Here is a 25185-nt window from a genome sequence, read left to right on the forward strand (position 1 = left end):
TGGACCCGAATTCACTTACATCTGCTAAGGTATGGACACACTGGTATCGTACCTTTAGCAACTTCCTTGAGGAGTGTGGTGAGAATGTTCCGAACAAGTTATGAATGTTTGCTAATTATATATCCCCTCATGTGTTTGATTATATCAAAGACTGTGTAGACTATGACGCCGCTATCCAAATACTACAGCAGCTATATGTCAAGTCCCCAAATGAAATTTTTGCTCGGCATCTACTGGCCACAACTCGACAACAACCCGGGGAATCACTTGACAAATTCCTTCAGAAACTTCGCAGGCTCAGCAAGGATTGTAATCTTAAAGCTGTTACAGCTGAGCAGTACCAGGAGGAGTTAATTCGTGATTCCTTTATTAATGGGATTGCGTCTCCCTTCATATGTCAGCATCTGTTGGAGAATAAAACCCTCAAGTTACAGGCTGCCTATGACCAGGCATGTTCTCTGGACTTAGCAAAGTGGAATGGCAGACACCTATCTTTCACCACGTACACGGGCTGCTGCTATCACTTTTAGTGACTCCTTTGATAGGCCTCGGGCGGAAGCCCTCACGGATGACGACTCCAACCTGGCTGATGACAACCCTACCCTAGAAACCTACACTGATGATGACCCCACCCTAGTGGCATATTGGCAATCTGGAAAGAAGTGTTTCTTCTGTGGAGGTGCGTTCCATTCTAGGAAATTCTGTCCTGCTCGTAACGCCACCTGCAATCATTGCAGCAAGAAAGGTCACTTTTCTAAGGTATGCCAGTCAAGAGCTGCAGTTAGTAAGAAAGGCCACTTTTCTAAGGTATACCGGTTGAGAGCTCCTGTTAGTTTTGCAGCTACTATCTATAAAACTGCTCCTCCCCCAAGAGCCACTACTAAGGTTACAGCTGTAATCTATAAAACTGCTCCTCCCCCAAGAACCACTACTAAGGTTACAGCTGTCAAGGGTAAAACTGCCCCATCTCCCATCACAGCTGTTTTTCCCCAAAGTCTGTCCCACGCAGCCACAAAGGTTTCGGTAAATGGACACATTTTGAGTGCACTAATCGACTCATGCAGCTCTGACAGCTTCATTAGTGAGCGGGCTGTCAGTAAGTTAAAACTGCGTATTTACTCCTCGGACAGGGAAATTGCAATGGCTCTGACGACACTGACCACCAATTCTTCCGGCGTTTGTCTTGTCGACCTTATTCTCAATGGCCGCACTTATTTCTCCACCTGGCTCAGGGTGCTCAAGAACCTATGCAGTGATGTGCTCCTGGGACAGCATTTCCAGAAACAACACAAAAGACTCACTTTCGAGCTTGGAGGGTCAAGGCCGGAGCTTACTATTTCCAAAGTACCGTTTTGTGCGCTTTCGGCGGCTTCGCTCGACGAGCCCTCCTTGTTTGCCAATCTTTCCCCCCGATGTAAGCCCATAGTCACTAAATCACGACGTTTCAGCCAAGATGATCGATCCTTTATCGAGGCAGAAATCTCTCGCCTTCTAGCTGATGGTATCATCGAGCCATGTTCATCTTCCTGGCGGGCTCAAGTCGTCGTTGTTAAAAATCCTCTGAAGCAACACAAGAAATGTCTTTGCATCGATTACTCGCAAACTATTAAACAGTATACCGACCTGGATGCCTACCCACTACCACGCATCGATGACATGGTCAATAACCTTGCCAACTACAAGGTATTTTCAACTTTTGATTTAAAGAGCGCATATCATCAAGTACCGTTAAAGGACTCTGACAAAAAGTATACGGCCTTTGAGGCCAATGGTCGGCTTTACCAGTTTTGTCGCCTTCCATTTGGGGTCACCAATGGGGTGGCCGTCTTTCAACGGGCAATGGATAGCCTAGTCAAACAGGAGAACTTAATGGGCACTTTTCCATATCTGGATAATATCACCATTGCTGGTCATGACCAGAAGGAGCATGATGCCAATCTCCAGAAATTTTTTGACGTTCTCCGTTGTCGCAACTTAACCTTAAATGAGTCCAAATCTGTGAAATCAGTACCATCAGTCAACATCCTTGGCTACTAGGTGGGCAATGGTGTCATCAAAACGGATCCGGAGCGACTTCGTCCGCTTCAGGAGCTCCCTCCCCCTACGAATCTCGGCTCTCTTCGTTGGGCACTCGGCATGTTCGCCTATTATGCGAAATGGATACCCCACTCCTCCGACAAGATCCAGCCCCTGCTTCAAGCAAAGTCATTTCCATTGGAGGCAACGGCTATTTCAGCTTTCAACCTCCTCAAGCGACAACTGGAAAAAGCCACGCTTTGTTCCATTGATGAAAATCTTCCTTTCGTGGTCGAGTGCGATGCATCGGATGTGGCGATCTCTGCTACCTTGAATCAAGGTGGTCGACCCGTTGCATTTCTGTCCAGAACTTTGCAGGGTAGCGAGCTCCATTATCCTCCTGTCGAGAAGGAGGCTACAGCCATCATCGAAGTGGTACGTAAATGGAGTCATTTTCTCGCTCGTCGCCATTTCACACTTATAACCGATCAGCGCTCCGTGGCCTTTATGCTGGATAACCGGAAATGCACTAAGATCAAGAATAACAAAATACAACTCTGGAGGATGGAATCGGATGCCTTTGGATACACCATACATTATCGACCCGGCAAAGAGAATGTGGCCCCGGATACCCGCACGCGGGCATTCTGCTCTTCTATGTCAACTTCGACTCTGGCGGATCTTCATACTGACTTATGCCATCCTGGCGTTACCCGTATGTTGCACTTTGTGCGATCTAAAAATCTCTCATTTTCTACGGAAGATGTGAAAAGAGCGTGCTCCTCCTGTAGAATTTGTGCGGAATTAAAACCGCAATTCTTCCATCCATTGGATGGCTCGCTCATACACGCTATGCAGCCTATGCAGCGACTCAGCATTGACTTTAAAGGGCCATTGCCTTCCTCAATGCGAATCACCTACTTACTGACTATGGTGGACGAATATTCACGCTTTCCCTTTGCTTTCCCCTGTCCCAATATGCTTACTTCCACAGTGATCAAATGCCTTGATCAAGTCTTTTCCCTTTGCGGTACGGCCAATTTCATCCACTCTGATTGGGGTCCCTCCTTCATGTCAAGCGAACTCAAAAGTTATCTCTCCCAACGGTGAATCGCCACAAGTAAAACGACACCGTACCATCCCATCGGTAACGGACAGGTTGAGAGATACAACGCTATCATTTGGAACGCTGTTTGTCTTGCGCTGAGGTCACGCAACCTACCAGACCAGCAGTGGGAAACTATGCTCCCTGACGTGTTACATTCCATCAGGTCTTTCCTTTCTACGTCAACCAATGTCACGCCTCACGAGCGATTCTTCAGCTTCCAGCGTCGCTCCACCCATGGGACGTCCCTACCATCATGGTTGGCAGCTCCCGGCCCCGTGCTGCTCCGAAGATTCGTCCAGTCTTCTAAAAACGATCCCCTCATCGATGAGGTAGAACTCACGGACGTTAACCCCACGTACGCGCACGTGCGGTACCCTGATGGCCGGGAGTCCACCGTTTTGCTCTGGGACCTGGCTCCCTGTCCGGCTGGTTCCACGGGCCCAACTGATAGAGGGACCCACGGTGATGATGCTGACACTCTGCGCTCCCCCGAAGATGACGACCTACCTGGGACATCGAAAGATCTGCCAGCTGCCCCACCGGATCCACTCGGGGACCCGAGCGCTCCCTGTGGGATGGCCACCCGAGGCCAGGACGTCGGTCAATCCCCGGCTATCCAACAGGATGAAGCCAGTTCTGCACCTGTGCGGACCCGCACCTGGAGTCACGATCTCCCCAACCTCCTTCGGATCGATCAGAGCAACACGGGCCCTGTTGATCCACCGGTACGGATCAAGCAGCCCAGGGACCAAGGCACGGTCCGGGGAGACGTGCCTTCTAGCCATAAACAAAAATCTAAAAGACTGCGGCTATTCGTGGTCCGCCTAATCCGTTAAGAGGAAGTCATCGGACTTCCAAATCTTTTAGGCAGGAAGAATTTTATAAATCTCGTCATTCATCAAGAAACTACTCATGAAATAACATTGGACGGCCAGCTGGTGGCGCCGTCCAAGGAGTATAAATACTCGGGTGTGGGCCCAGCTCGCCAGGGACATTTTGTAAGACAAGGAACTAGTGAAGTACAACTAGACCTCCATGTTCTGAAACAAGTTGATTAAAGCCTTGCTCTATGCTCTAACCAAGTGCGTAGTGAGTTTTATTACGTCAATAGGCTTTCTGGCAGGCTTTCCAGTGCACGAAGCATTTGGGTGTGCACACCCATCAGCCTTCCTCTGTAGCCTGGCCCATCAAAATCATCATCCAAGTCCTCTGCAGCAGAAGTAGTGTGCGACCCCGCCTTCCGGCGAGCTTGCACCTGTGCTATCCTTTCCCCTTGCCCTGTCTGCAGCGCACTTGTGCCAGGTGTCTCACCACGTGCCGATCCCACCTCTATGCTATCCTTTAAATTACGCAGTGTCAGTATCTGAGCTGGTGGCTGCGACTAATAGGATTGAGCAGAGTCAACATGGATTTATGAAAGGGAAATCACGTTTGACAAATCTGTTAGAGTTTTTTGAGGTTGTAACTAGCAGAATAGATAAAGGGGAACCAGTGGATGTGGTGTATTTGGATTTTCAGAAAGCATTCAATAAGGTGCCACAGAAGAGGTTATTAAACAAAATTAGGGCTCATGGGATTGGGGGTAATATACTAGCATGGATTGAGGATTGATTAACAGACAGAAAACAGAGAGTAGGAATAAACAGATCATTTTCGGGTTGGCAGGCTGTAACTAGTGGGGTACCGCAAGGATCAGTGCTTGGGCCTCAGCTATTCACAATCTACATCAATGATTTGGATGAGGGGACCAAATGTAATGTATCCAAGTTTGCTGATGATACAAAGCTGGGTGGGAATGTAAGTTGTGAGGAGGATGCAAAGAGGCTTCAGGGGGATATAGACAGGCTAAGTGAGTGGGCAAGAACATGGCAAATGGAATATAATGTGGAGAAATGTGAAGTTATCCACTTTGGTAGGAAAAATAGAAAGCAGAGTATTTTTTAAATGGTGAGAGATTGGGAAATGTTGGTGTTCAGAGGGACCTGGGTGTCCTTGTAAGTACAGCAAGCAATTAGGAAAGCAAATGGTATATTGGCCTTTATTACAAGAGGATTTGAGTATAAGAGTAAAGACGTCTTACTGCAATTATATAGGGCCCTGGTGAGACCACACCTGGAGTATTGTGTACAGTTTTGGTCTCCTTACCAAAGGAGGGAGTGCAACAAAGGTTCACCAGACTGGTTCCTGGGATGGGGGGATTGTCCTCTGAGGAGAGATTGAGTAGACTAGGCCTATATTCTAGAGTTTAGAAGAATGAGAGGTGATCTCATTGAAACATAAAAAATTCTTACAGGGTAGATGCAGGGAGGATGTTTCCCCTGGCTGGGGAGTCTAGAACCAGGGGTCACAGTCTCAGAATAAGGGGTCGGCCATTTAGGACTGAGATGAGGAGAAACTTCTTCACTCAGAGGGTGGTGAATTTTTGGAAGTCTCTACCCCAGAGGGCTGTGGAGGCTCAGTCGTTGAGTATATTCAAGACTGAGATCAATAGATTTTTGGATATTAAGGGAATCAAGGGATATGGGGATAGTGCAGGAAAGTGGAGTTGAGGTAGAAGATCAGCCATGATCTTACTGAATGGCGGAGCAGGCTCGAGGGGCCGAATGGCCGACTCCTGCTCCTATTTCTTTTGTTCTTATGATTGTGAAATTGAGTGACTGTGTGTCTTCATCTTCTCTGTCTTTTTGCTCTTTGTCCACTGCCTGGGCAGGTTACAGTTCTTGGGTATCTGAAAGGAAAAAGGGACAAGGGTAGTGTTGTGGTGAGGGGAGAGGTGAAAGTAAGAAGTGTGTGCTTACACCATCTGCAGCTTCTCTGTCAGAAGAGATTGTGGGATGGGGGCAAAGTGGGATGAAAGAAGCCAGATTAGGCATGCGGATACCCTCATCTTCAATGGCTTCAACCCCGTTGGTAGCCACGGCCTCACAGTGGCCCTTCCCATAATGGTCAGCACCATCTTCTCCATGGGGGTCAGAACATGCGGGTGTGCCTGTCCCCCTCCAGTTAGTTCTTGCTGCCTCTGGTTTTGCGCTACCTTCTCCTGCAAGAAAGAGGGATGTGTATCAGTGAGTGTCGTGCAATTTGTGTGGGTGATGTGGCTGTCATGGTTGAATAACTGGCAGTGTGTGCAAGCTGTAAAATGTGGGTTTGAGGCTTCCAACAGTGCTAAGTGTGTGAGGGTGAGATGAAGCATATGACTGTTAGGTATGAGTCCTATTTGATAAAGATTGTTGGTAGGTGAGTGATGGGGGTGTGGTGAATTGAGCAGTGGCTGAGGCTAGTGATGCAGTTGGTAGGATGTGGCATTTCAAGATGAATTCAGTGACTTTGACCATTCGTGTGAGATCATTAAACTTCTTCCTGCAATGCATCCATTTTCTCCAATTAAATATTGGGAAGACCGAAGCCACTGTTTTCAGTCTCCGCCAAAAACTCCATTCCCTAGCCACTGACTCCATCCCTCTCCCTAACATCTGTCTGAGGCTGAACCACACTGTTCACAACCTTGGTGTCATATTTGATCCTGAAATGAGCTTCCGCCCACATATCCGCGGCATAACTAAGACCGCCTATTTCCACCTCCATAACATCGCCTACTTGACTATTCCAACTCACTCCTAGCTGGCCTCCCACGTTCTACCCTACGTAAACCTGAGGTCATCCAAAACTCAGCTGCTCGTGTCCTAACTCGCACCAAGTCCCGTTCACCCATCACCCCAGTGCTCGCTGACCTACATTGGCTCCCAGTTAAGCAATGCCTCGATTTCAAAATTCTCATCCTTGTTTTCAAATCCCTCCATGGCCTCGCCCCTCCCTGTCTCTGTAATCTCCTCCAACCCGACAAACCTCGGAGATATCTGCACTCCTCGAATTCTGCCCTCTTGAGCATCCCTGATTATAATCGCTCAACCATTGGTGGCTGTGCCTTCTGTTGCCTGGGCCCTAAGCTCTGAAATTCCCTCCTTAAACCTCTCCACCTCTCTACCTCTCATTCCTCCTTTAAGATGCTCCTTAAAACCTACCTCTTTGACCAAGCTTTTGGTCATCTGTCCTAATTTCTCCTTATGTGGCTCAGTGTCAAATTTTTGTATTATAACACTCCTGCGAAGCACCTTGGGACGTTTTACTACATTAAAGGCGCTATATAAATGCAAGTTGTTGTTGTTGTTGTTGTAGCCATCGTTGATTGTTGCACAGCACACTATTCCCAATGATCTCAGCACCTCCAGCTGCCACAATGCACCCTTCCCTTTGAAAAGTGCAGACTAGCTTTAAGTAGTATAGACTAGCATTAAATAGTGCAGACTAGTGTTAAGTAGTGCAGACTAGCGTTAAGTAGTGCAGACTAGCTTTAAGTAGTGCAGACTAGTTTTAAGTAGTGCAGGCTAGCTTTAAGTAGTGCAGACTAGCATTAAGTAGTGCAGACTAGCGTTAAGTGGTGCAGACTAGCTTTAAGTAGTGCAGACTAGTTTTAAGTAGTGCAGACTAGCTTTAAGTAGTGCAGACTAGCGTTAAGTAGTGCAGACTAGCGTTAAGAAGTGCAGACTAGCGTTAAGTAGTGCAGACTAGCGTTAAGTAGTGCAGACTAGCGTTAAGTAGTGCAGGCTAGCTTTAAGTAGTGCAGGCTAGCTTTAAGTAGTGCAGACTAGCTTTAAGTAGTGCAGACTAGCTTTAAGTAGTACAGACTAGCTTTAAGTAGTACAGACTAGCTTTAAGTAGTGCAGACTAGCGTTAAGTAGTGCAGACTAGCGTTAAGTAGTGCAGACTAGCTTTAAGTAGTGCAGACTAGCTTTAAGTAGTGCAGACTAGCTTTAAGTAGTACAGACTAGCGTTAAGTAGTGCAGACTAGCTTTAAGTAGTGCAGACTAGCTTTAAGTAGTACAGACTAGCTTTAAGTAGTGCAGACTAGCGTTAAGTAGTACAGACTAGCTTTAAGTAGTGCAGATAGCGTTAAGTAGTGCAGACTAGCTTTAAGTAGTGCAGACTAGCGTTAAGTAGTACAGACTGTAATGATATCAGCAAATAGAGATGGTATTTGCCTGTTCGATTATGATGCCTTAATAGCATGATTGCATGTATTGATTGCTTGTGCCTGACCAGCAGAGGGCATGTGACCGAGAGAAGCAAGGCAGTTAGTTTTAGTTTCAGTTTCGTTCTAGATGCATCACAGGCTTGATGTCTCCTGTAAAAGCTGTATAAAAGAGTTGAACAGACTTTAGATTAAAACTCATTCTCTTTCATAAATGTCTCGTCATTGAACCCACAAAGAAATCAATACATGGTGTCAGAAGTGGCTGAAAGAGATGAAGAGAAAATATCTGAAGTTAAATCAGCTCTCCACAAATTGGCAAGCCAAAAGAGAACATCGTTGCTTACCATTAGAGAATAGCTAACGAAGTGAAAAATGGAAGGTTTACTCCCACCGGCGACGCTTCAGTTGACAGGTAATGTGGCTGAAAATTGGAGGAGGTTCAAACAACGTTTAGAGTTGTATTTATCAGCAATCGGAGCTGACGAGAAAAGTAATAAAAAGAAATCGTCACTGTTCTTACATGTCGTGGGTGATGAAGCGCTGGAGGTGTATAATAACTTCACATTCGCTGCTAATGGAGACAAAATGAAGCTAGATAAAATAATGGAACAGTTTGAGGCCTACTGCATACCTAAACGTAACGTGACGTTTGAGAGGCACAGATTTTTCACGTGTACAGAAAACGGGTGAGACTATTGATCAGTATGTGACTGAACTGAGAAACAGAAGCAAAACATGTGAATTTGGGGGACTGACAGACTCGCTGATAAAAGACAGACTGGTGTGTGGTATTCCAGATAATGGTCTAAGGGAAAGACTGCTAAGAGAGCAAGATCTAGACCTGGGAAAAGCCATAGCACTGTGTAGGGCTACAGAGACTGTGAAGTTGCAGGCAAAGGAGCTGTTCAGTGACAATAGCTGCAACGTGGATGCAGTGAGAAAGAACGGATACAAACCGTTTAACAAAAAGAGCGCCAATGTGAAAAAAGAGGTGTGGCCAGCGAACGAAAATGAAAGGGGCAATCGAAAGTCATGTAGTCGATGCGGTACACAGCATACACCAAAAAAGTGTCCAGCATATGGTAAAACATGCAATAGTTGCAACAAAAACAACCATTATGCCCGTTGCTGCAAGAACCAAGTGCAACAAAGCAAGGTCCATGCAGTAGATGAAAGCGACATAGAGGAGTTCTATGTAGATGTTGTGTCTGAAAACAAAAAAGAAGAAAGAGACTGGATGTTGACACTAAAAGTGAATGACATACACATTCCATTTAAATTGGATACTGGAGCACAAGTTAATGTGATATCAGAGACTGATTTTAAGAAAATTAGACCCAGACCAAAGATACATGGAATCAAAGTGAAAGTGACAGGATACTCAGGTACTGATATACCAGTGAAAGGAAGATGCATTGTCAAAGTAACACACAAGGACAGAGAGCACACGCTAGCATTAATCGTGGTGCCAAAGGATGTGCAAGCCATACTAGGTTTAAAAGCCTGTGAGAGACTGAACCTGGTAAAGAGAGTCCTCGTTGTGGAAAGCGAAGGAGAGACAGTCTATGATGAACTCATGAAAGAGTACAAAGACCTATTTAAGGGTCTAGGCTGCATTCCAGGAGAACACACGATCAGAGTAGATAAAAGTATGACACCGGTCATACATCCATGCAGAAAAGTTCAGTTTGCTCTTCAAAAGCAACTGAAGGCAGAGTTGGGACAGGATGGAAAGCCTGAACGTGATTCAGAAGATAGATGAGCCAACTGAGTGGGTGAGTTCCCTCGTCGTAGTGGACAAAAAGAATGGAAAGCTCAGAATTTGCCTGGATCCAAGAGATCTAAACAGAGCAATAAAGAGAGAGCACTTCAAGCTTCCTACACGTGAGGAAATCATGGCACAGTTTGCAAATGCAAAATATTTCAGCAAGTTAGATGCATCATCAGGATTTTGGCAGATGAAATTGGACGAAGCAAGTTCAAGACTGTGCACGTTCAACAGTCCATTTGGCAGATACAGATTCCTAAGGTTACCATTTGGCATTGCCTCAGCTCCTGAAGTGTATCACAAAACTATCCATATGATCTATGAGCACCTGGAGGGAGTTGATACATCAGTGGATGACATCATAGTATGGGGAACCACGAGAACTGAGCATGACGAGAGACTGAAAAAAGTGCTGGAAGCAACAAGGAAAACAAACCTGAAGCTGAATAGAGAGAAATGCCAGCTCGGGGTGACAGAACTGACATTCGTGGGAGATATCCTTAGCAGTGAGGGCATCAGACCAGATCCCAGAAAGGTGTCCGCCATTGAGAATATGCCAAAGCCACAATGCAAAAAGGACGTGCAGAGGTTTAATGGAATGATCAACTACATGGGGAAATTCATATCCAACCTCTCAGAAAAGATGGCGCCACTGAGAAGACTAACTGAAAAGAACATAGAATGGGAATGGAATCATGAGCATGAGAAGTCATGGAGCGATCTAAAGAAACTGCTCACAGAGGAACCAGTTCTGAGGTTTTATGACCCAGCGAGACCCATCAAGATATCATCAGATGCATCACAGAGTGGGCTCGGTGCCGTTCTTCTGGAACAATATGACTACTGGCAACCTATTGCATATGCATCGCGCTCAATGACAGACGCGCAGACATGATATGCTGAAATAGAAAAGGAGCTGCTCAGCATCACATACGCCTGTGAAAGATTTCACCAGTTTGTGGCAGGACAAGCAATCAGTGTAGAGACTGGCCATAAGCCCTTGATTGCATTGTTCCAAAAGCCACTAAATAGCTGTCCGCTTAGAATACAAAGAATGATGATCAGGCTGCAACGCTATACACTGAATGTTGCGTACACACCGGGTAAGCTGCTGTATACAGCAGACACGTTGTCCAGAGCTGTTGACCCAAGTGAGCCCGCAAACACCACAATGGATGAAAAAGTGAACGCCTACGTGGACATGATCACAAGTGCACTGCCCATAGCAGATGCAAAAATGGAGCTCATAAAGACTGAGACAAACAAAGATGAAACAATGAGACGACTAAGAAAAAGCATCTTGGATGGATGGCCCAACATGAAGCAAGACTGCTCACCTGACATGGCAGAGTACTGGAACTGCAGGGCGGAACTATCAGTGGTCGAAGACATCATCTACAAAGGAAGTAAAATAGTTATCCCAAAGAGTCTGAGAAAAGAGATGTTAAAAAAGATCCATGGAGGACATCTGGGAATCGAAAAGTGTAAGAAAAGAGCACGAGAGGTGATGTACTGGCCACGAATCAACCAAGATGTGACAAATGAGGTGTCAAACTGCACAATATGCCTGAAATATCGAGCAAGCAATCCGGTAGAACCACTAAAGCCACACCCAGCACCAGACAGACCTTACCAGAAGGTAGGCGCTGACCTATTCGTATGTCAAGGGAAGGACTATCTTGTAGTCACAGACTATTACTCCCTGTATCCAGAGGTTTGTAGACTGTACACCACCACTGCAGATGCTGTGATAACATGTATGAAAGCCATATTCTCCAGACATGGCGTGGCAAGCGAGGTCTTCACAGACAACGGACCCCAGTTTTACAATGCAAGTTTCCGACACTTTGCCAAAGAGTGGGACTTTGTCCACACAACGTCAAGTCCTCACTATCCACAGTCCAATGGACTAGTGGAAAAATCGGTCCAGACAGTGAAAAGACTGATGTACAAGGCAAAAGACAGTGGAACTGACTTCTACCAGAGCATGCTTGTATACCGCACAACGCCGCTCGAGTGTGGTAAGTCACCAGCCCAACTCCTTATAGGACGTCGGCTAAGGTCAAACCTACCCATCCCGGAGAACCTCCTGAAAACAAAAGAGGGGGAGAAAGTGAGGAAGTTCAAAGAGCAACAGAAAGAAAAGCAAAAGTACTACTATGACAGAGGAACACAAAACCTACCTGAACTCCACACTGGTGACCAAGTAAGGTTCAAAGACAAAACAAACACATGGACTCAGAAGGGAACTGTCCTGAGTGAAGTTCAACCAAGATCATACACCATTCAGACAGATGAGGGTGCTGTTCTGAGAAGAAATCGTCGAGATCTTCTCATGGGGCCAGCCACAGCAGGTCAAGAGACTGATACTATTGAACAACCTGATCACACAGCTGAGAACCAATCATCTGAGGCAACAACTCAGATTCAAGGACAATCAATCAGAAAATCCTCAAGACACGTGAAGCCTCCTGAGAGACTCATTGAGCAAATTTAAGGACTATTGTTATAGAAGGAAGTAATGTTATCTTATTCTTTCTTCAAGTTCTAGTGTATTGACATATTTCATGTGAACACACAAAGCAAGGTTAAAAAACCTTGATCATGATAATGATAATGTAAGTTCATTAAGTGTTACAGTTAAAATGCAGATTAATACAAAGAAAACATGTTGTTAGTTAAAAGTAAAATACTTTTGTTTTAAGAAAGGAGATGTAATGATATCAGCAAATAGAGATGGTATTTGCCTGTTCGATTATGATGCCTTAATAGCATGATTGCATGTATTGATTGCTTGTGCCTGACCAGCAGAGGGCATGTGACCGAGAGAAGCAAGGCAGTTAGTTTTAGTTTCAGTTTCGTTCTAGATGCATCACAAGCTTGATGTCTCCTGTAAAAGCTGTATAAAAGAGTTGAACAGACTTTAGATTAAAACTCATTCTCTTTCATAAATGTCTCGTCATTGAACCCACAAAGAAATCAATACACAGACTAGCTTTAGGTAGTACAGACTAGCGTTAAGTAGTGCAAACTAGCGTTAAGTAGTGCAGGCTAGCGTTAAGTAGTGCAGACTAGCGTTAAGTAGTGCTAGTCGGTAACCATATTGGGCCCCCTGCTGATCCGTGCAGCCAATGAGCAGTATGGGAACACCGGCAACATGCAGAAATCATTATAATGAGCAGGCAGCACAAAGTTGGCATGCTGCCTCCCTTCCAATGAATGGGCATGGGTGAATCCTGATCCCCGTGCCCCTTTTAGGGGGCTAACCAATTTAACCCCCCCTTAACTCTGCCCTGTCCCCAGAAACTCTAGCAGGGGCAGTCTCACTCTCCTGGTAGATCACAATTCCTGCTTTCTCACCATTATGGTGGTGGAACGGAATCGCGGATATTCCGAGCCTATGTATTCCTCCACCATATAACTGCGTGATACCTAATCTATCTATATGCATAATTGCGCTCCACCTTTGTTCAAACTACTTTGAAAATCCAAAATGTGTATGTATTTTAAATTGGACCCATCACATGCAAACCTAGATGTTATGGCAATTGTCAAAATTTAACTTTACATCTTAGTTGGATTTTACTCTGTTATTATGCTATCAGTGCAAGAAACATAGAAGATAGGAGCAGGAGTAGGCCATTTGGCCCCTCGAGCCTGCTCCGCCATTCAATGAGATCATGGCTGATCATCCAAATTCAGTACCCTGTCCCTGCTTTCTCCCCATATCCCTTGATCCCCTTAGCCTTAAGAAATATATCTAACTCCTTCTTGAATATATTTAATGAATTGGCCTCAACTATCTTCTGTGGTAGAGAATTCCACAGGTTCACCACTCTCTGGGTGAAGAAATTCCTCCTCATCTCATAAGGCTTACCCCTTATCCTTAGACTATGAACCCTGGTTCGGGACTCCCCCGCCATCGGGAACAGCCTTCCTGCATCTAGTCTGTCTAGTCCTGTTAAAATTTTATAAGTTTCAATGAGATCCCCTCTCATTCTTCTAAACTCTAGCGAATATAAGCCTAATCGACCCAATCTCTCTTCATACGTCATTCCTGCCATCCCAGATATCAGTCTGGTGAATCTTCGCTGCACTCCCTCCATGGCAAGAACATCCTTCCTCAGATAAGGTGACCAAAACTGCACACAATACTCAAGGTGTGGTCTCACCAAGGCCCTGTACAACTGCAGCAAGACATCCTTGCTCCTGTACTCGAATCCTCTCGCTATGAAGGCCAGCATACCATTTGCCTTCTTAACCGCATGCTGCACCTGCATGCTTACCTTCAGCAATTGGTGCACAAGGACACCCAGGTCTCGTTGCACTTCCCCTTTTCCCAATCTATTGCCGTTCAGATAATAATCTGCCTTCCTGTTTTTGCCACCAAAGTGGATAACCTCGCATTTATCCACATTATATTGCATCTGCCCAATCGCCCAACCTGTCCAAATCGTACTGGAGTTTCTCGGCATCCTCCTCACAGCACACACGCCCACCCAGCTTTGTGTCATCTGCAAACTTGGAGATATTACATCTAGTTCCCTCGTCTAGATCATTAATATATATTGTGAATAACTGGCGTCCTAGCACCGATCCCTGCGGTACCCCACTAGTCACTGCCTTCCACTCGGAAAAAGACCCGTTTATTCCAACTCTTTGCTTTCTGTCTGCCAACCAGTTTTCTATCCAAGTCAGTACCTTACCCCCAATCCCATGTGCTTTAACTTTGCACGCTAGTCTCTTATGCGGGACCTTATCGAAAGCCTTCTGAAAGTCCAAATACACCACATCCACTGGTTCTTCCTTATCTATTCTATCAGTTACATCCTCAAAAAATTCCAGTAGATTAGTCAAGCATGATTTACCTTTTGTAAATCCATGCTGACTTTGTCCGATCCTGTCACTGTTTTCCAAGTGCTCTGCTATTACATCTTTTATAATGGACTCTAGCATTTTCCCCACTACCGATGTCAGGCTTACCGGTCTATAATTCCCCGTTTTTTCTCTACCACCTTTTTTAAATAGTGGCGTTACATTAGCTACCCTCCAATCCATGGGAACTGTTCCAGAGTCTATAGAATTTTGGAAGATGACCAGCAATGCATCAACTATTTCTAGGGCCACTTCCTTAAGTACCCTAGGATGTAGATTATCAGGCCCTTGGGATTTATCGGTCTTCAATCCGATCAATTTCCCTAACACCATTTCCCTACAAATACTGATTTAATTCAGTTCCTCCCTCTCATTAGACCTTATGTTCCCCAACATCTCTGGGAGTTTATTTGTGTCCTCCTTTGTGAAGACAGAACCAAAGTATGTATTTACTTGGTCTGCCATGTCTTTGTTCCCCATTATAAATTCCCCTGATTCTGACTGCAAGGGACCTACGCTTGACTTTACCAATCTTTTTCTCTTCACATATCTATAGAAGATTTTACAGTCAGTTTTTATGTTCCCTGCAAGCTTACTCTCATACTCTATTTTCCCCCTCTTAATTAATCCCTTTGTCGTCCTTTGCTGAATCCTAAACTGCTCCCAATCCTCAGGTTTGCTGCTTTTTCTGGCCAATTTATATGTTCTCTCCTTGGATCTTATGCTATCCCTAATTCCCCTTGTTAGCCACGGTTGAGTCACCTTTTTTGTTTTATTTTTATGCCAAACAGGGATGAACAAATTCTGCAGTTCATCCATGCGATCTTTAAATGTTTGCCATTGCCTATTCAAGGTCAACCCTTTAAGTAACATTCCCCAATCCATCCTAGCCTACTCGCGCCTAATACCATCGTAATTTCCTTTATTTAAATTCAGTACCCAAGTCTCTGAATCAACTACTTCACTCTCCATCTTAATGAAGAATTCTACATATTATGATCGCTCCTCCCCAAGGGGCCTCACACAACAAGATTGCTAATTAATCCTTTCTCATTACATAATACCCAGTCTAAGATGGCCTGATCTCTAGTTGGTTCCTTGACATATTGGTCCAGGAAACCATCCCGTATACACTCTAGGAATTCCTCTTCCACAGTATTGTTACTAATTTGGTTAGACCAATCTATATGTAGATTAAAGTCACCCATGATAACTGCTGTGCCCTTATTGCACGCATCTCTAATTTCCTGTTTAATGCCATCCCAACCTCAGCATTACTGTTTGGGGGTCTGTATACAACTCCCACTAATGTTTTCTGCCCCTTGGTATTTCTCAGCTCTACCCAGATTCCACATCATCAGAGCTAATATCCTTCCTTACTATTGTGTTAATCTCCTCTTTAACCAGCAATGCTACCCCACTGCCTTTTCCTTTTTGCCTGTCCTTCCTGAATATTGAATACCCCTGGATGTTGAATTCCCAGCCTTGGTCACCCTGGAGCCATGTCTCCGTAATCCCAATTATATCATATCTGTTAAGACTAAGCATAAATTGAAAGAGGGAGCCACTGTTGTACTAACAGCTTAGCAACACAGGAAGGCATAAAGATGTCACTGGCATACATACCTCCCTGTACATTGACACCAGACCAGTTTGTCCTTACCTCTCCAAGGCAGATATACAACTCCTTCATGACAACTTCAACCTGGTCTACAATTGTAGACACAGGTTTATCTTCTATTTCACTAAACCATGGGCGGTATGTACGGTCTATTTGTGGCATCCCAGGTTCAGTATTGCATTCTAACTGAGACAGCAGCTTTGCAAGCCTGTAATTGATAATATGAACAGAGCTTTGGTCAGGCAGATGATATTTACATGACTAAAAACATCAGCACACTACTTTGCGTAACACTGCACATTTTAAATTTCACTTTAGAGTACAAATATGAATGTCAGCTGTGGCTCAGTGGGTCGCACACTCGCCTCTGAGTCAGAAGAGTTGCGGGTTCAAGTCCCACTCCAGAGACTTGAGCACAAAAAGCTAGGCTGACGCTCCAGTGCAGTGCTGAGGGAGCGCTGCACTGTCAGAGGTGCCGTCTTTCAGCTGAGAGGTTAAACCGAGGCCCCGTCTGCTCTCTCAGGTGGACATAAAAGATCCCCTGGCACTATTTCGAAGAAGAGCAGGGGTGTCCTGGCCGATATTTATCCCTCAACCAACATAACAAAAACAGATGATCTGGTCATTATCACATTGCTATTTGTGGGAGCTTGCTGTGTGCAATTTAGCTGCCGCGTTTCCCACAGTACAATAGTGACTATACTTCATTGGCTGTAAAGCGCTTTGAGATGTCCGGTGGCTGTGAAAGGTGCTATATAAATGCAAGTCTTTCTTTCTTTTTAATGCCGGAAATTAAATTCGGTGACATACATAGGCCTGCAGGAGACAGCAAGACATTAAATAGCACTGATGTTTGTAATGGATCTGTAAGAGCTGTGATACACTGTGATAGTAGTTCATGATGTATCAATATTTAATCATCCTGAAAGAGTAAAATCACAATTTTATAGCTGTTTGAAGTTTCTGTCCAGTTGGAGAGGAGCATGGTGAAGAAGCTTTCTGATGCTGTTTACTGACACAGGAACCATCGGCTGGGAAATTGGACCAGTTTGGAAGATAAAAATCCGGCCACCTCGCTTCCACCTACTCTCGGTACAGAACCCGGCAGCCACCATTTTGGGCAGGTTGGCAGCGCTGCCGCTGCCTGCACTCGCTTCAGATATTTAGATGAGCCAGATCGTGACATCAATCAGCATGAAATGCTGAACTGACGCACGATCTTGTATTTTGGACGTCGCCGCTCCTTTTAACGCCCTCTCCGAAACATGCACGGCAGAACGGTGTGCAGCTGTACGACGGACTTCCTACCGGTGCTTCTTAAAGGAATACACGCAACTTTCAGGGAAGTTTAGATTTTTGCTTTTGAACTGGCTTCTTTACATTTTATTGGAGTAGCGGCTTGATGTAATACATTTAAGAAGTTGTTAAAGTGTGAAGGGGCGAGCAGGGAGTGCTGCTGGACAATTGCAAGGCTTTGGCTCTTAAAAGAAGGCCTCTGAGAACATCACTTGCTCCCAGTTGTGGGGGCTCTAGCTGCAGTCTTCCTTGGGCTGCAGCAGGACATGAAGATGGAACAGAGGCAACAAAGGGGATAAGCTACTCGCAGAGCGAGGAGGAGGAGGAAGACGAAGAGAAGGAAGAGGAGGAGGAGGAGGAAGTGGAAGAAGCAGAAGAGGAGGAAGCAGAAGAGGAGGAAGCGGAGGAGGAAGCAGAACGAAGGAGGCAACCCAGGCTGCCCCTAAGTATTGAGAAGAGTGAGGTGTTACATTTTGGTAGGAAAAGTAAGGAGGCCACATACTGCTTGGATAATAAGGGCTGGATTTTCCAAGCCCTGAGGAGGTGGGACAGCCGGTAAGACCGGAGAAAGTGGGGGCAGATGGCAAACCCGCCCCCATCCCGCCTCCGTGCCCTTTTGCCAGGAGGCGGGAAGATGTGCAGCTTCGGGTCCCGTCTCCTGGAGGCGGGAAAGGCATTTAATCCTTTTAAAGAGGAAGTGGTAGAGTTAGAAACAAAAGAATATTTGTACTCAAACTCAGAACTGGTCTCAGCAGAATAAAGAGGACATTTTGGAAGAGTTACCCCAGCTTCTGAGAATAGAGCCATAAATATGAATTTGCAATGAAACAAACTGTTAATTGTTTAATATGATTTCTTTCCACTCCCAGCCTCTTTTTTATATACATTTACATTTAGGTGGCGAAGGGGCCCAAGAGCTTGCTGTGTGACTATGCTCACGAGTACTTAGCCCTGGAGCACTTGGTTGCCATAACATTATTTGGCACTTTACAGCCTTTTGGACTCAACATAGAGTTCAACAATTTCAGACCATAACCTCGGCCCCATCCCTTTTTTCCCCATTTATTTATTTATTTATTTATTTCTCTCACATGGCAGCTGTCGATCATTCTGCCAGTGCCATTTACACTTCATCTAGAGCCATCTTTTGTTTCTTAACCTGTCCCATTACCATCTCCTCTCGTCTTGCACCATCATCCCTTTTGTCTCTTAATCTCTCCTGCCTTCCATCCTATCACAGACCTTCCCTTTTGTTCTTTCCTCCCCTCCCCCCTCTCCCTGCCCCTACACTTGCTTAAAAACCTGTTCCATCTCCAACTTTTTCCAGTTCTGACGAAGGGTCATCGACCTGAAACGTTAACTCTGTTTCTCTCTCCACAGATGCTGCCTGACCTGCTGAGTGTTTCCAGCATTTTCTGTTTTTATAACATAATTTGCTTCTTTTAAAGAAAATACAAATTTAAAACAATTTATTTTAAGTAAATCGCAATTCAGGGAAACCAATCACTGCCAGCAATGGTCCCAGTGCGTTGCTGCCACACTGATGGATCTCTAGAGCGGATGCTTTTTACTTACAACATAAGAACTTTGGTGCCAAACATCAAGCCCTACTAAAGGGGTTACTGAACTCCAAATGGTCCACAAAAACACCCACCCTTTCCACTCTGGGTGTACATAGCAGCCACCTGTAAATTACAGCCAATCCAGCCTTTGGTAAAAGTTGCAGCCAGGTTCCACTATGATAGGCCTGGCAACATCCGTGGAGAGAGAAATAGAGTCATCAGGTTTCGACCTGAAACGTTAACTCTGTTTCTCTCTCCACAGATGTTGCCTGGCTAGCTGAGTTTTTCCAGCATTTTCTGTTGTTATTTCGGATTTCCAGCATCCGCAGTATTTTGCTATCCACTATAATAGGTTTAACAGCCTCTCAATAGATCTTAAAAGGCTGGAAAACAGGTGTTAATTGTGCATCTATGTCAAGTTGTCTTATTCAGTTTGCACATTTTAACACTTTTGGTTATTTTAGTTGGCAGCAACATTGATTCTTTCAGTAATTACATTTAGTTGAAAACTCTGCTGGGGTAAGATTTCCCCTGTGTGCTAAGCATAATGAGATTGTAATCCCATTCTTTGTTAAACAAGTTTATGCTTTCATTACACAGAGTTTATCTTTCCCCACTGTTTTCTCCAAGCAATATCTGTACAGAATTAAAAATAAAAAGAGAAAATGCTGGAAATACTCAGCAGGTCAGGCACCATCTGTGGAGAGAGAAACAGAGCTAACGTTTCAGGTCGATGACCTTTCGTCAGCACTTTGCTTCTGTACAGAATTAGCTGGCTGTCAGTACTGAAGGTGTTTTAAAATATCCAAAAATCTGTCCCAATAAACACTACATGCATTGAGGAAAGGCCAGAAATAGATGCAGTTTTTGTAATGGCTTGCTGGATAAACACGATGGCCAGCTGGGTGCTCAGCCAGAAGGACGAGGAAATGTGGAAGTCCCGTCCCCAGTTTGTAATGAGTTAGCTGAACTCAACCGAGACAATGGCAGTTGACTTCAACATATTAGACTAGAGAAGGGAATAAAATCAGGGTTCCCACTCCTGACTGCTATACTGTGACCCCTGTCGGAAAGCACGCGTGTGCAAGTACACGCGTGCATACACCGCCTGGTAAGGACAAAATTGGGCGAGGGTGTGTTGTTCCCCACTGCTGAACAGCTTATCAATACTCCCACCCTATGCTCACACGTTAAGAATGGCTTTCTGAATGAGATACTGGAGTGCTGCGACATCCATGGGACTGTGTCGGTGCCTTCAAGAGAACAGAGGACAAAAGTAATGGACAAAAGTTTGGGTAAAAAAGGAAGATTAGAACCAAGACCTAAGAAGGAGCAAATGCATTTTACTGGTGCTAAAGCTTCTACAACGGTAACCTGTTAGGATTCCCGCATCATCACAGCCATCATTTCCCCACTTGAGATCTTAATCTCAGCTGTGCCCCATGTCAAGGTGTCAAGCGGAAGCTTTCCTATTAGGAGGAAGGAAAAATCTGAAGCAAAAAGTGATCTGATGGTCACTTTTGTACTTCTCCTGATGGCTGGTTAAAAAACGCCTTTGGCCAATGCCCAAGAGCATTACTCCAGCTTTACCTCTCTGCCCTGCTTCTATCTTCTATGTTTCTATTGGGGAGAAGGCAGGGACCGGGTACTGAGTTTGGATGATCAGCCATGATCGCATTGAATGGCGGAGCAGGCTCGAGGGGCCGAATGGCCGACTCCTGCTCCTATCTTTTATGTTTCTATGTTTCTGCCAGGAAAGATGTGGAGCCCACAGTTTTCAAGAGAGTTTTCGGTACACCTGTACAAGCTAATTAATATATGCTAAGCTGTACCTTTGATACATTACCCACTGCAACAAAGGGTACACTACTTCAAGCTTATTGAGAACACGATCACCATTGTGGGAAAAAAAGTAAATATTAGTACAACAATCACTCATAGAAAAAGATTTGGAGTTTTCACCTGTACTCAAAGTAACAGTCACTGTTAAGGAATGCGGGAAGTCTTTCATTTTTTATCCATGCCACACCCTGCTCCCGATCGAGGCACTAAAATTGATAAAATAATATAAGCTCATAATGGCTTACTTTATTACATTTCAATTTTTCTAAACAAAGAGTACAAGATATTTTGAAAGATCTGAGTAGATTATTAGCCCGGGAAGGTACGTGAGGAAAGGCACACGTGCTGGGGCACAATTTTCACTCACTGATATATTTAGTCAGCTTTACACTGCCAAACAGTCTCTGAGGAGTGGAGTGCCACAGTAAAGAACTTTTTGTGACGAATAGTGGACTTTCAGAATTTGTTCACGATTTTGGTCATTTTAAAAACCACATTACATTAAACTGAGACGAGGAGGAATTTCTTCTCTCAGAGGGTCGTAAATCTGTGGAATTCTCTGCCCCAGAGAGCTGTGGAGGCTGGGTCATTGAATATATTTAAGGTGGAGATAAGACAGATTTTTGAACGATAAGGGAGTCGAGGGTTACGGGGAGCGGGCTGGGAAGTGGAGCTCAGCCCAAGATCAGATCAGCCATGATCTCATTAAATGGCGGAGCAGGCTCGAGGGGCCAAATGGCCGACTCCTGCTCCTACGTCTTATGTTCTTATGTAAGATCTGATATGTCTGACGCAGTCCCCGGATCAGATTTTCACCCTTAAGCTGCTGCTTTGTGTGAAAGAGTGGAGGCACGGTCAGACTTCACCAATTCCGAACTCCTGAATAATACTAAGAGGCTGATTTTCCAAGTTTGCACGAGCCTTGCCTGCCAGCTGAGCATGAAATCCTACGATTGTACTCACTGCTGTCCAGAGAGCCCCAATCATGGGTTTCTGAATGGCAGTTACATTTTAATGTTTGGAGAATGACAACAAAAATGAAAAACTCTGTACTGACTGACATGAATCAGTCATTCATGAAAGAAACACTTATGAAATAATACTGAGCGGCCTGCGGGTGGCGCTGTCCAGGGAGAGTATAAATACTCGGGCACGGGCCCAGCTTGCGCAGGACATTCTTAACAGGAACTAGTGAAGGACACGACTAGACCTCCATGTTGTAAAACAGTTGATTAAAGCTTTGTTTAACGCTTAGACCAAGTGCCTAGTAGTTTTCTTACGTCACTGACATAAAAAAAGTGTTTAAAAAATGGACCACCTGAGGTCTTTTTATACTTGGCTTTGCACTGGACTGTAGCCATACCGCAGTGGGCGTCATGCCTCTCGGCTGCAGTCAGATTGCAGACGTGCCTCCCAAGATATACTTCCGGAATTGTGTCAGCGCACATTCAAAACTGCTTTGCATTGACGTAAAAGCAGTCATACAACTGGCCCATAATGTGCAAAGGATCTGATTGTCTTAATCACCTTTGAGTACATGCACCATCAAGCAATCATAGGATTGTACTCATCATACTCATTGCACTCAATGTGCTCATTCTGCACAGTAAGGGGGTTTTAATCCTATCCACCTGGTGGAAACTGGGGATGGGTGGGCAGTTAAAATGCCCAGGCTACTTACTTGCTGGGAAGCCGCCAGGATCCCGCTGTTTCTGATTTTAACAGATACTTCTGGACAGTTGGGCGAGCCACCCACACGAAGCTGGTGGGGTCCTGATTCGCATATCCTAACTGGGGTCCGACGATGCCTCCGGGGCCCCTGCAGTGATTTAAGCTTCGGCTTGAGTGGGGGAAGTCACCGCTGCTTTCCCGCCAGTGTGAAGAGGATCAGGAAGCGAAGGAGACACTCCAGGTACATTTTTTACTCTCCTTTGTGAGCCAGGAGGAACCCACCCCGTTCCGGGTGGGAAGTGGACTAGTGACATGTTAATGAGACCCGGCGGTTAAAATCGCTGTCGCCTCATACTGTTGCAGGCAAGCGGAACACTAACTGAAACCAATGGTTTCCTGTCAGAAGCTCGATGGTAATTAAAGTCCCTTTCATTGGGAATCGTTTTTTAAAATTCTGACTAGAACCTGATTGAATAAAGCAATTAATTAGCAAAACATAATTTTGCCTCTAGGCTCTGGGCTTGAATCCAGACAAGAGAGCACAAAAGGAGACCATTCAGCCCATCTTTTGCTGGAGCAATCCAAAACTAATCTCACTGACCTGCTGTCTCCCCATACTCTTGCATCTTACTTTGTTTTAAATATTTATCTAATTTTCCCTTAAGAGGTGTAACTGTTGTGTCCGTCAGTAGTAAGACACAAGACTGCAGGAGAACGGTACAACAGGTGTTTATTCAACGTGGCTCACTCTGGAACTGAACGGTACAGATTACTACTCAGTGCTATATACAGGTGTGGTCACTGCCGGTACTACAGTATACATGAGCTGTAAAAAGTAGTTCCTCCCCTTTTAGATTAACAGTACCATAACACTCATTTAACAATTAAATATCAAACTAATTACAATGAACACTTTTAACATACAACATTAGCTGAGAATAGTCCATTTATATATTCAGTCTTTGGGGAGGCTTCCTGATCCTTTCTGGATAGCGCCTTTCCTGAGTGTCTCGCTCTTGGTGCGGAGGCGATTCTGGCACCCTGTCGTCGGTTGGGTCATCAGCTTCCGATGCTACTGTTTCTGGGGTAGATGCGAGCTGTATGTCGGGTTCCTCACCAGGTACGTATGGGCGAGGCATGGGGTTGACTTGTTCCTGTGACTCTAGGATCTGGTCAGCATGGCATCTCACGATGTTCTCCCCAACGTCCACTGTGTACATTAGTGGGCCCTGCCGTGTGCATATCGTTCCTGGCTGCCATTTTTCTGTTCGGTAGTCGCGGGCCAAGTCTGGTTGTCCTACATTGAAGCTCCTTGTTGGCTTCTCATGGATGTGCTGGAATTGCTTACTCTCAACATCTCTTCATACGTTTGGTCTGAGCAAATCCAGGCGAGATCTTATCCTTCGGTTAAAGAACATCCGGGGCCTGGTTGGTGACTGCATGTGTAGGTGATCAGGAAATTGTCCACCTTATGCTGCAGCGGAATGTTGTCATTGTACATAGCCTTTATTGCCTTCTTAAAGGTTTGTATGAACCTCTCAGCCAATCCATTTGTGGCTGGATGATACGGGGTGGATGTGTAATGCCTTACCCCATTCTTCTTCATAAACCTCCGGAACTCTTCGGATACAAACTGTGGTCCGTTATCGGAGCAAATCTGTTCTGGCAAGCCGTTCCTGGCAAAAATGGTCCGTAGGACTGCAATTGTTTTCTCCGTGGTGGTGGAGGACATTTTGATGACCTCAGGCCATTTCGAGTGCGCATCCATGGCTATTAAAAACATTGAGTCCATGAATGGACCAGCAAAATCAATATACACCCATTGCCATGGAGATGAGGGCCACTCCCATGGGTGTAGAGGGGCATGTGGTGGTGCATTTTGGGCTTTCTGGCATCCTGAGCAGCTCTTGGTCAGGTCCTCGATTTGTTTATCGATTCCCGGCCACCACACATAAGCCCTGGCAAGGCTTTTCATTTTTACCCCTCCCAGATGACCGTCATGAAGCTCATTGAGCACTCTATCCCTTAACTTGGGTGGAATTACCACTCGGGATCCACACATCAAGGTCCCCCGGCACACTGACAGCTGTTCTCTTCTTGTCGAGAATGCTGGCAACAGTGAGTCGCCATGTGCTGGCCATCCCTTCACCGTCAAATCATATACCCGAGACAGTGTCGGGTCATTTCGGGTCTCCTTTTCTATACGAGCGTTAGTTACCGGTAGGTATTCAACTATAGTCGAATGAAATATTTTGACAGTATCCACTGCTGGTGCTTCCTCCGCAGCAGGCAGTGGCAGGCGTGATAGCCCATCAGCATTTCCATGCTGTTTCGTGCCCTTATATTCAATCTCATAGTGGTGTGCCCCTAAGAAAGAGTGACCATCTTTGTAGT

At 45.2% G+C, this 25185-nt stretch overlaps 1 protein-coding gene across 1 annotated transcript in view; it reads right to left on the reverse strand.

Moving 5' to 3' along the window:
* The window catches only part of LOC147115332 (regulator of G protein signaling 22-like), a 260516-nt gene that overhangs the window by 188510 nt on the left and 46821 nt on the right, over positions 1–25185 (reverse strand). Inside the window, exons 5-6 of the mRNA XM_085993996.1 lie at positions 21241–21326; positions 16463–16628 (exon numbers count right to left, since the gene is read on the reverse strand). Of these exons, the coding sequence (XP_085850122.1) occupies positions 16463–16628; positions 21241–21326 (252 nt within the window). The remainder of the gene's footprint in view (positions 1–16462; positions 16629–21240; positions 21327–25185) is intronic.

This window comes from Somniosus microcephalus, chromosome 7 (genome assembly GCF_052327205.1).
Source record: "Somniosus microcephalus isolate GS21.2 chromosome 7, FLI_Smic_1.0, whole genome shotgun sequence".
Classification (NCBI taxonomy): Eukaryota; Metazoa; Chordata; class Chondrichthyes; order Squaliformes; family Somniosidae; genus Somniosus; species Somniosus microcephalus.